General features: G+C 34.9%; 1 protein-coding gene and 1 long non-coding RNA gene across 4 annotated transcripts; one reads left to right on the forward strand and one right to left on the reverse strand.

Moving 5' to 3' along the window:
• Positions 1-557: 557 nt before the first annotated feature.
• On the forward strand, positions 558-4,463 carry LOC128041916 (uncharacterized). The gene is made up of 2 exons (XR_008197004.1): positions 558-3,249; positions 3,873-4,463. It is a non-coding gene; the product is annotated as an uncharacterized LOC128041916 (long non-coding RNA).
• A 2,940-nt stretch (positions 4,464-7,403) lies between these two features.
• Positions 7,404-12,056, reverse strand: LOC105785329 (neutral/alkaline invertase 3, chloroplastic). Of its 3 annotated transcripts, none has more exons than XM_052632789.1 (7): positions 11,938-12,056; positions 10,583-11,385; positions 9,662-9,827; positions 9,376-9,587; positions 8,559-9,052; positions 8,420-8,468; positions 7,404-8,012 (listed from the first exon to the last, which is right to left on the reverse strand). In XM_052632789.1, exons 2-7 carry the CDS (start codon positions 11,285-11,287, stop codon positions 7,686-7,688), a joined length of 1,953 nt encoding a protein of 650 aa, XP_052488749.1. In that variant the 5' UTR covers positions 11,288-11,385; positions 11,938-12,056; the 3' UTR covers positions 7,404-7,685. The 3 variants fall into 3 exon arrangements, with proteins under 3 accessions (XP_052488749.1, XP_052488752.1, XP_052488753.1); XM_052632792.1 differs by having other exon boundaries at positions 10,583-11,378; positions 11,938-12,041; XM_052632793.1 differs by lacking the exon at positions 11,938-12,056 and having other exon boundaries at positions 7,404-7,563; positions 7,685-8,012; positions 10,583-11,384.
• Between the last annotated feature and the right edge of the window lie 231 nt (positions 12,057-12,287).

The following is a 12,287-nucleotide window of genomic DNA, read 5'->3' on the forward strand; positions in this document are numbered from 1 at the left end:
ACAATGTCCATCCTTACTTGATCGACCACCCTGATCCTTAGGGACTCTTTAATAGCCTCTTGCAAGCCCTAATGGATAACATGCTTATTTTGGGTCAACAGTAGAATTAATTTTAGTTTCTCCAATTCAAATTAGTGTCTAACCCTATAATTAAAATCATAACAGCTTTAATGTATTAGAATTAATGTGTATCATTGTTTAATATATAATCATTTCATCCCAAATAACTGATGTCTTAATTTAGCTCCACTCTAAATTCACTATTTAACAAAAATAAATTCACCTTATATCAAACTGATCATCAACTTGTGGAAACACATATGACTATGATAAATAAATTGAGTGGTCTACTTCTCTTTGTCCAGTAATTTATGGTTTCAATTAAGTGTCCATATTAAATGTAACTTGTCAACCCAATGGATATACATAAGTTGAGTTATAATAACTTATGTAATTGAGTTCCAACTCTACATCTATCATTTACTCGAGTAGTGTAAAAGAGTGTTTGACATGAGATTCTTGAATCATTTGTGATTCAATCAAGATATACAAAAACAATGATGGTGATATGCAATTTTCAACTTGCAAATGCATTCGCAAAGAATCCCAAATACTATCCAAAAATCAAATTACCAAATATAATTATCTGAGAGATATGATTATACAAATCAATTTTCAGAGACCGCATAATAAGCATGTCAGATTTATAGAATTGTATAATATCTTATGGGCTTGCTAAAGTTGTTGTGACTCTCTGTTGTTGTGAGTGCAAGGTTTTTTGTCCAGCCGCTTTCTGTGTTTGGATTTTGTCTTGCCGTTAGTTCTTGGTGTTCATTTGTTTGTTTTGCATGATTGTTGTCTCGGCGTTACTGCTGAGTTTGTAATGGAGTCTGATTTTCAGGCATTGTCAATCCGTGAGAAAGAGGAAGAGGAGTTGGGAGATCAATCATTATGTTTATTTGGTAGGGAGATTCTTGGGTGATCGGAATATAAATTTCAATGCGATGGAAAGAACTCTCCTTAGTTTGTGGAAACCAATCCAATAGGAAAATAATAGGGTTTTGGGTGATTATCTATATCTTATTCAATTTTACCATAGGGCAGATCTGAAAAAGATTATGAATGGACGGCCCTGGTCTTTCAACAACTGCATTCTCCTAGCTTATCAATTGGCTATATAGAATCTCGAGGACATTGATTTTCATTTAGCTGATTTTTGGGTTGAAGTGCACCATCTTCCGTCGAGTTTTTCTTCCGAGTCTCTAGCGAAAAATTTGGGAAATGTTTTGGGTTCTTTTCTTGATTATGGTACTGAGGTGAACAGGAATCGATTGAATAGTTATATGCGCATACGGGTCAGATTGGATATCCGTCAACCATTATTGCGCTGGAAAAAGATAAGGAAACAAGGCAAAGGTTGTTTGGATGCTAGTTTCAATAATGAACGTATCCCTACAATCTGTTATTTATGTGGCTTGATTTGTTATAGCGAATCAAATTGTAGAAAACTCATTGATATTGGTGAGGGGGAAGTGGTGCGTGCTTGGCTGGAAACTATCCGTGCGGAGGTTCGACAGGCGTAGAAACAACGTGCATTGCCATGGCGGAGGGAGGGTCAACTGTTTTCGAGGGCTAATCGAATGGCTACTTCTTAGGGTTCTTCGAGTTTTAATAAGCAGGAAAGGCGGACCTCTTGAATAGATAAGAGATATGCGTTCTATCCTAAGCAATTTTAGTTCAAAAGTTGGTATAGGGGTTGCTAATAAGGAGAATATTGTTGGTGATGATCTTGGGGATAATTCTGTAGGACCCGTTGATGAACTAGATGTCAATATAAAACATACTGAAGCTTCTGTTATAGAGACTGATGATCTGAAGAAAAGGCCACGGTCTACTGTGGATGATACTGTCGATGGGAAGCCTTTTGGTGGAGATGCTGTCTCTTCGATCAACACTTCTGTTTCCACTTCTTTTTTATCGGCTGGACTTGCAGACAACAATGATTTGCCTTAGTTGGAACTGCCAGGGACTGGGTAATCCCCGAGCAGTATGAGCTCTTCAAGAGCTTACTTGTACTGAGGCAAGTGAAATAGAATTCTTAAGTATTTTCATATTCTATTCTTGAGCTCTGGGTCTAATGATTTTTCGAAGTTTTCACATGTTCAATCTCGAGTTCTGATGAGGATAACAGGGCATTTTTAGCACCATTTACAAAGATGGAGATAAAGACTGGTTCAGTATGCATCCAAATAAGGCTCCAGGCCCTGATGGTTTTAACCCGGCTTTCTTCCAAAAGTGTTGCCATTTGGGGGAGGTGGACGTAGTCCAGCATTGTCAACAATGGTTAAATTGTGGTGAGTTCCCTAATAATTTGAATGATACTATTTTGGTATTAATTCCCAAAACTAGCAATCCGATGGCTATGAAGTATTTGAGACCATAGCTCTTTACAACGTCATTTATAAGGTTGTCGTCAAGGTTCTTGCTAACAGATTGAAGGTGTTTCTGCCGAAAATCATCTCGCCTGTTCAGTCGGCATTCATTCTGAATCGCCTTATAATGGACAATGTTCTAGTTGCATTGGAGATAGTTCACTACATGAAAGGAAAACAGTGAGGTAAAGTGGGGGAGGCAACACTTAAAAGTTGATATTAGTAAAGCATATGAAGGGGTGGATTGACATTTTCTTCATTTTATGCTTTAGAAAATGGGTTTTGCCAGTCATTGGATTGATTTGATTCTGTTAGGTGTGAGGACGGTCCAATACAATGTCTCGTTTAATGGTAGTTTGCTTGGTCCTTTTTGGCCCCAGTGTGGTTTAAGGGAAGACAATCCTCTTTTGCCTTGTTTGTTTATTATTTGTGCTGATGATCTTTCAAGTCTTCTTCGACAGGCAGAAGAGCATGGAGATTTCCATGTTATTGCTGTTTGTAAGGGTACTTCGCGAGTTTCTCATCTCTCTTTTGCTGACAATAGCTTTTTTGTTTTCAAGGCAACTGAGGAAGAAAGTTGTAAGACAGCCTAATATGAATAGTGTGACCACGGGTATTATTCAGTCTATTCTAGGTGTTGAGTCGCCTATTGACCATGAGTGCTATCGTGGCTTGCCTTCGCTTGTTGGTAAAAATAAAAAAGTGCTTTTGGTTTGTCAAAGAGAGGCTTCAGCAGCGGCTTGACAGTTGGAAGAATAGATTTTTAAGCAAGGTGCTCATTATTAAAACTGTTGCACAAACATTGCCTACATATACTGTAAGTGGTTTTCTTCTTCCTAAGTATGTGTCACGAGTTGGAAATTATGATGAATTCTCATTGGTGGGGATCTAAGGGTAATGTTCGAAAAATCCATTGGGCGAGCTGGAATAAACTGTGTGCTTCTAAGAAGTTGGGAGGGATGGGTTTCTGCATCCTTCATTGTTTTAATCTTGCCATGGTTTGTAAGCAATGGTAGAGAATTATTTCTAATCCGGATTGGTTGCGAAGTAAATTGTTATGAGCTTGTTACAAATCCTAGGTTTTGTTTGTTGAGGCAAGCAAATTTGTCTTAAAGGGAGTGCGATGGCGAGTTGGTGATGATATAACCATTTGAATGTTTTATGACCCTTGGCTAAATGATGATTTGAATTGAAAGGACGACAATTAAAATAAATCATTAAGATAAAAAAGAATAAGGAGTCCAAATTAAATATTAGAAATAATTAAACAAGAACATAATAGAATAACATAGAAATGAAACAAGATAGAAAGAGATAAAAGTGACATGTAGAAATCCTAAGGAGTCTTAGAAATTAGATGAATCCATAACCTCCTTCAAACAGTTCCGGTGAATAGAATTTAATAAATTTCCCCTCATACGTCGTTGTTTGCTGCAATAGGTTGTTGTTGCTCCTCTACTATAGGCAGATGCGAGTAGTTAGGAAGAAGCACCTGAGGACGGTTAGCTTAAATGTAATGTGGACACAACAACGTTTTCCACCAAGAACCAGACCAGTTTTGCTGGTGTTATTAGAGATGCTACAAGTAGGTTTATTCAGGCTTTGTCGAGGCATTTTCAAGGAGTCATGGACGCTCATGTGGCTGAAGCTATTATCATGCGCAAGGCTCTTTCATGGATCAAGGATTCAAACTGTGACCAAATCGTTATTGAACTCGATTGCATGGAAGTGTTCAATGCTTTGGGTCAAGCAAGTTCACGAGTGTCAGAGTTTGGTTTAGTTTTGAACGATTGCACTAAATTAAAAGATCGGTGTCGTAATATATCCTTTCAATGAATTTGACGGAGTGCCAATAAAACCGCTTATTCTTTCGTGAGGGTAGCTTTATTATATGCAAGTCGTATTGTTTGGGATCTTATCCCCTCTTGTTTGAATTCTATTCTCTTTTTTGAGTTTCTTATTGCTAATGCTAGGATTAGGATGGACATTAGGAACGGGAGTAAGCCTATTGGCTTGGGATTAAGTTGGTCATCTTACTTGGTTTTTGTTTAAGTTTTGATTTTATTAAAGCTTTTTTATTTTGAAAAAAAATATTTTTAAAAGATTTAATATTTACTTGCATTTAAAAAGATGAAAAATTCTAAAGATAAATAGCAAAAAATAGATTAAAGCGGAGCAGAGTGGGACGGAGATAGATGATCCAATATATTTAGAGGTGATACTGGATCTCAAAACTATACATCCATAGTAGAAGGGATGGGTGGTGAAGCTGAGTGTGTCAATTGTGGAGCAATTCATTTACTTAAATTTATACTTCAAAAAATTGTTTTACTGAATTGGTGCTACGAGTCAAACTCAACACTAATTCGACTAGAAAAGTATTTAAAAGCTCTCTTCAAATAAAGAATTTAATACTAATATAACAATATTTTTATCTTTTACTATTTTATTACGAAATGTTTCACTAAAACGACTAAAAATACAATGTTTAAGGATTCAACCTAAACCTAGAAATTATTTAATTATAAACGCTTACCTCAATTTTTTAAAATATAATTTTAATATTTTATTCTCCTCCATTCACATGTCAAAAATCTAATGATAATTAAAAATTTTCATATATTAATACATTAAATAACCAAATATGGTTTTCTATTTCTAACTTAAATAAAGGGTTGTTTGATAAATTTAAAATTAATGATTAAAAAATAAGTGTTAAAAATAGAATATTAAAATTTACATGTTAAATTTTATTTGATATATTATTTAAAATTAATTACGAAAGATAATTAATTGTTTGATACATATAGATTTTATTATGATAAAAAATTATATTATCTTATTTTGAGAAGTAAGTCTTGTCTAGTTATCATTTTCCAACTTTTTAAATTTGTTCTAATTTTAGATTATGTAAAAAATTAAATTATTATTTTCCACACTTTTTCCTTGGGATGTTGCGTTGAAGCTGGTCCAGGCACCCTCACACCGCGCAAATCATTCCTTCTATAAATTCAACCTTCGCCGATTAACGCTCAATCTTCTCCTTTTTCCTTAATTTTCATTTTAATTTCCAAACCCAAAGCAATGTCTCAGGTAAATTTCCCTTCTTCTTCTTTGCTTTTTCGTTTCCCAACTCCATTTCTTCATTATCATATTTCTTTGATTGGCTGAATCGTCAAAGATTTCTGCTTAATTATTTACATACATTTCATGAAATTTATTGGTTTTTTTGTTCTCGTCTGGGTATTTTTTGGTAGAATGCATTACATAAACAATTGACATATTTAGATTTCCTTTTCGTGTTTTTTTGCACTTTTAGCCTAATAAAGGGGGGAAATGCGAGCTTTTGGGCTTAAATACATCTGAATTTTTCCATATATGTAGTTGAAAATTTCAGGGTATTTGATAATTTAGCATAATAATCATGTAGGACAGCAAATATATATACGGTTTTAGTATGTTGGTCCATGTTCAGAAATCTCTAATTAATGGTCATAATCTTAGATTATATGTACCCTTCCTACTTTTTTAATTGAGTATATATGGATGCATAAAGTTATGCCATTGATACTGAGTTGGGTTTTTTGATGCTTTAAGGAAAGGATTGAAATTGACCAAATTTCTATTTTGTTGTTGTCTTTCATGATTGTTTAATGTAGTTTTCTAGGTTGGTTTCTTCTTTTTTTTCCATGATAAAGTTTTAGACCTTTTTATTCATTTTGATTTGCTTGCAGACTGTTGTTCTCAAGGTTGGCATGTCATGCGAGGGATGTGTCGGAGCCGTGAAGAGAGTTTTAGGAAAAATGGAAGGTCGGTATTGTATATCGAGCTATGTCTTCGATACAAGCATATTTTGTTTCTTTTAAAAGGTTTTTTTTTTAAATATTGGGCGGTCCTTGGAGGGTTATTCTATACTCGTATCTGAATATGTGTCAGACATGCATACTTTAGAAAAATAAAATAGCGGAGGGTTGGTGTATGAAAATAAAGTTTGCATTCATCATCTTCCTTTTTTCCTTTAGAATGATAATTCTAGATATTTCCCCTTGCTTCGCTAGTAAATCGGTGAAGGATTTGCTTCTTTTTTACATTTAAGTGGGGATTTTGTCATGATCGGGTTTTAGGACACCTCTCTTGCGTCTCTCTACTTACCGAGATTTGGATGTTGCCCCTGCGTAAGCTTATGGGCATCCATTGATCCCGTCCTTGAGTGAGAAGTCCGTAGTTTGAATCAAACGAAGCACATTTGCAGGTAACAAATCCTTAATACCTTCGATTTAAGCGTGATGCGAGGGAAACATTCAAAAACCCGGTTATTTCAGATTGTCTGAGAATCTCTGTCTTTGCATTTCACCATGAGACATGTCATCATCCAAGTTCGGTTACTGTTGTTATATATTTTGTCATAAAAGGAGTGTTATTTCAGGTGTGGAATCATATGAAGTAGATTTAAAAGAGCAGAAAGTGACTGTGAAGGGACAAGTCCAGCCTGATGCGGTACTTCAGACCGTGTCGAAGACAGGAAAAAAGACTACCTTCTGGGATGCTTAATGTTCACTACAATTATGAGATATGGAAAAATGGTATGCTCTCCTTTTAACATGTACTATTTGGTGCTCTCTCATTTTTCTTTATTTTGACGTGTTTGTATTGTGCTGTAATGGAAAAAGATGACCTTCTGGTGATATTTCCCTATTCATTTGCTGATTTAGTGGTAAATTTTGGAGCTTGAGATGAACTCGAGATTTAAAGCTCAATGATGGAGTTTCTTTTCCAGAGCTCAAAATAAATATTTAACAATTGAGTTATCAAAACATGTAATATGAAATGTAATGCTTAATTAATTACAATATATATGATTTTTAAAAATTTACAATATCTTCCCCGGTTATACTTTATCAAACGGTCTGATTTTTTAATCACTGTTGACAGCATAAAGTACCTCAATGTTCCAACATCCAAACATCAAAGTTTTAAAGAAATTCACTATATATGTATGCAACGGTTTTACAAATGAACAGTTCCGATCATTCGTAGGAGTATTACAATACAATCAAGTACTACCTATTAACCTAAGTCAGAGGAACAATCTTTACATAAGTATTACGATATGCAAATCCAGTAGTTGTACCTATTTGAATAAATAAAAGGTAAATGATATTCATTTCAAACTTTAATAGCCAATTCCAAATTATGGCCGTTAGAGATGATAAAATGTAACCATAAATCAGTTATGCACACGATTTAGTTACCTCACACGATGTATGTCTGTTTCGATCTCTTGGGACCACGTTTTCTTCTCGGGTTGGCACTGATCATGCAGGAGAAGGCATTGACAAGCTCAGTATCCTCTTCGGTTGTCAAAATTTTCGCTGCATTTGGGTCTGCAAGTAGAAGTTTTGCCACAAGAAATCCTGCAATAGACCAGGTTTGGAACAGTCGCGATTGTTTTCCAATGAACCTTGCCTTTTTAGTATCATAGTACTCGGGCCATTTGTCCTTGGATATGCGTTTCTCAGCAACTGAAACAGCTTTTGCAGCAAGTTCCGGTCTATTCATCTTCATGCATGCGACAGTGAGCTGTACGATGGGATTCAAGTATCAGAGTTTCATACTTCAATTGCCAAGCTTACACTCAAAAGCAATCTCTTTCGATATGCAAAACATGAATATTTGTTATATACGTGTGAAACATTGATAAGCTAAAAGTTGGCCAGACCGGTATCTATAAGCTTCAAGCCACAATGGACCAAAATGTCCTTAGCATCTACATTTTTCCTCAATATAAATATAAATACAGACATACACATAATTTGGATAGTCATCTACAATTACTTAGGAAAGGCAATCGGATTAATAGGACCTTGAAATCAACAGAGGAATATAGAGCAAAACCCTCGAAATTTATAGACTTCGAATGCAAACTTGAACATTGGCTTAACAATGAAATTTGGAGAAACTAAAAGAAGAATGCCACAGTTACTAACCTGCCAGAGTAGAGTTGGCCAGGAACCAGCATTGTGGTAAGACCAAGGCCTGCATTAGATATATATATATACATTGAGAATAAAATACAGATATCGACCAAAAATAAGAACACTATTACATTTAACGGAGATAGATTACGTGTTCTTCGGATCACAGCCAGTTATGATCTGCCACTCCTGACCTTCAAGAGCCGGGTAACATATCTTAAATGGCATTTCTGCCACCAAATCTGCCCACTTAGCTTCAATGAGATCCAATATAGCATGAGACTGATCAATCGTTGCAAGACCACTCACAACGGCCCACAAATTTCCTAGAGAAAAGAATCGAAAATCCATATGTGCTGGTTGTAAATTCCCAATCAGGTAGCCTCCTTTATTAGGCATCCATTCCACCAACCAAGGAGAGATTTGATCGGGATAAATGTTGAACTTATTAACTGCATCATATGAATACTCTTCAGTCTTGTAACGGTAAATTTCATTAAGTTTTCTCATATCAATCCAATAATATTCCCGAATATGAAACGACAGAGCAACCAGACGGTTATTCAATGCTCGAATAAGATCAGCTGATCCATCCCCCGGAGTAAGCATTTCACGTGCACATAACAATGCTGAATAGAAAAGTGCCTACAAGAATGCAAAAATTATCTCAATATCAGATTTGATTTTCACTCAATATAAATTCCTCATGTATGCAAAGCATATAAACCTTATTATTTTAGAAAATGTTGCCATGCAAATAAAACTAAACATTGTATCAGTAAACTCAACCAACTTGCAGCATAAATCAAACAGAAGCAAATTTTGAACGACTTTTTCTCAAAATAACAGAAATGTAATTTTCTAATTAACTATAGTTTTTCTATTTTATCTTATAGGAACTTTTTATAAAGCAAAAATCAAGTGTCAAAAGGAATTCCAAAATTGTTCTTGGGATTATTTTTATTTACCTGAATTTCCAGAGGGTGTCCATGAATTCCCATGCGGCGATCTATCATACAAGAACCATCAGTAACCAATAATGTAGGAAACATATCGAAACCATCAGCAAGACATAGCCGCAGGATCATCTTGATTCCAGTTTGGACGTCAACTCTCTCCTGAACTGAAAGGTCATCTGAACATTTACCATATGCCCGTAATAATATAATCCACCACAATCCTGCAATTGGAAGAGGTTGTTATGAAGTATTTCAATAAATAAAATAGAAAACCCTTTCTAGATTCTTTTTTTACCAGAATCAACAGGAGCAACACGGCCAATAGCTGCCTCTCCAAAGTCGGGATCCAATACCTCCTCCGTTGCTGAATCATCACCATCGAGAGGAACTGTGCGCACTTTAAAACTAGCAGGCATCAATCCCTGACCAGGGCTATGACAGTCCATTGTTTTCTCCCAACTCTACAGTACAAGAAAGTAAATAATATATTAAATAAGAAAAACAAAGAGGGGGGGGGGGAGCACGAAATTCTTATAAAAGTTGGCATACATTCAAAAGAACACAGATCCAGATGCATGATGAACTGCATGTGCACATATGTGGAAAGAACAATTTGCAAAAGATCTCATTCACAACCACTAAAAAGGAATAGTTCATTTTGCTGCATTATCAAATTTTGCCATATAATTCTATTTAAAGACCATATCTAAAACAAGATCATTAGAGCCGAGTCCTTTAAGTATATTGATTATGCTATCAGTTAAAAGATTACATGATCATAATGTTGACATGTTTAAACCCAAGGTTATAATCTTATGCCCATTTTAGCTATTTGGATAGCCTCCATTGCTATCTAATACTAGCTAAATTTAGGTAGACAAGAGGCGAACTACCTTAACTGTAGAAGTAACAATTGAAATGTTTATGCAACCAGACATTTCTTTATCTATCAGAACACAAGAGTTCATCACTAAATCTATTTCACCAAGTAGTGCTGATTAGAAAAGTATATGCTTTCTACTATGCATGTAACCAGCAAGGTAATGAAGCATTAGGAATATGTAAACCACTTGTAGATATATACTAGCAATAACTCGGCAATTAGAAAGGAAAGTGAAATATCACTGAATTAATCATCACCAACTTTATTACTGAAGTATACTTTAAGTTAACAAACAAAACATAAAATCACCATTGGTATTGGATATGATATTACCTGTAACTGAAGAGTATGAAGTATGAAATTCCGGACAATGTCATACTCTCCTTTTAACAGGAAAGCAATGCCAGAAGGTATGAAATCACGAATAAAGACTTGATCGTAATTCAATACATTGGAACTTGTGGGATCATTGGCAGCAATTGTTCCAACAGGACTTCCACAATAGTAAACCATAGAAGCCCGGAGTAACTCCCATGCTTCATCCTCGACAGAATCTACACCACCCGTGAAAATGGTGTTTGTGCCTGTTCCCACTTTACCATTCAACATTGAGACTTCATTTTCCCTCTTCAATTGCTCAACAGTCTTGAACTCCAGAATGTCTTCCGAGTTCATCGAACCATTAAGATTCAATTTCTTTGCATTATCCACAAACCACGCCCCATTTCCTTCGCCTGTATCTACTCCACTTACACTTTCAGCTTGCTGGCATTTGCATCTAAGAAGTGTCAATCTGTCAATTGCCGTATTCCCATGCAAACCACCACCTAGTCGCTTACACCTATAGCTTCCTATTTGACATCCCGACATACTCGAACACTTCAAGGACGGCAAACGCCTTGACCCTTTTTTCTTCACAGACTTAATGTGGCATTTAGAATAGAAAACTAAATCCGAATTGCTAGAACACATATCACTACTTAAAAACTGAGGGACAGCCCCCGATAAAACGTGCAGAACAGCCTCCGAAGTTCCCATTGACACGATGCTAATCAAATTAAAGGCACCTAATTAAAATTGAGCTCCTTCTAATCAAACAAATCCAAAAGCTTCACTTCACTTCAAGATACTGAAACCTTAAACCAAAAACAAAAGAATCAAAGGATACAATCAACATATTAATTCAAAAAGAGTTCACATAATACCAATAAGAAAAATAAATAGACTAACAGGAAAAAATTGAAACTAATACAAACCATAGCAAAGTTGATTAATTGATCCAATAGAAATTAAAACCAAAAAAGAAAATCAAACTTCTGTACAAAAGCGCAGGAGCAAAATTCAAATAAAATCATGAATAGTAAATATGCGAAAAAAAAGTACCATAAATTTAGATTCTTCAAATCATTTTTAAAAAAATTCCAAAATGCTGGAATAACATATAAACTGACTGATCGGATAGAAATTAAAAGAAAAATCATATAATCAAATTACTTTGCATTCTATAAAAGCCCATGAGCAGGATTAAAGTAAATTATAAACATCCAGTGCAAAAAAAGTAAGAAAAATTTATATTCTTCGAAGCATTTTTAGTTAATCCAAATCAAATGCAAACCCCTTCATGGAAACAACAAAACCCCAATAGGATTATAAAGAATTACAGAGAAATAAGAAAGAAATTAGCTAACCTTAGTGGGTCTGTTACTCTGTTTCATAAACGAGACGAAAGATATCCGAGACAGTTAGTTTTGAAATAAAACGAAAATAAGTAAACAATACAAATAAAATAAAAATGGGGAAATGTTTCTTTCTATTATTTTGTGTGGTACCAAAAGCAATCACATAATCATTTCATTTTTTTGGGTAAAAATGTCTCTCCAGTCACTCTCAATTTTGATATTGAGCAAATTGGTCCCTTCTAAAAAACTGAAGCAATTTAATTCTTGTCAATTCCGAAAGTGAGCAAATTAAAAACAGTGTTGATGCTTTTCGTCAATTTTGATTGATATAATAATAAATTCAACTCTCAAAACTTACA

Source organism: Gossypium raimondii, chromosome 1, assembly GCF_025698545.1.
Source record: "Gossypium raimondii isolate GPD5lz chromosome 1, ASM2569854v1, whole genome shotgun sequence".
Taxonomy (NCBI): domain Eukaryota; kingdom Viridiplantae; phylum Streptophyta; class Magnoliopsida; order Malvales; family Malvaceae; genus Gossypium; species Gossypium raimondii.

Coding starts and splice junctions, on each gene's coding strand:
- LOC105785329 (XM_052632789.1), bottom strand. CDS start 11,287: ATGGGAACTTCGGAGGCTGTTCTGCACGTTTTATCGGGGGCTGTCCCT. Junction 9,828..10,582: donor TTCATACTCTTCAGTTACAG/GTAATATCATAT, acceptor CTTGTACTGTAG/AGTTGGGAGAAAACAATGGA. Junction 8,013..8,419: donor GGCCAACTCTACTCTGGCAG/GTTAGTAACTGT, acceptor CCCATCGTACAG/CTCACTGTCGCATGCATGAA.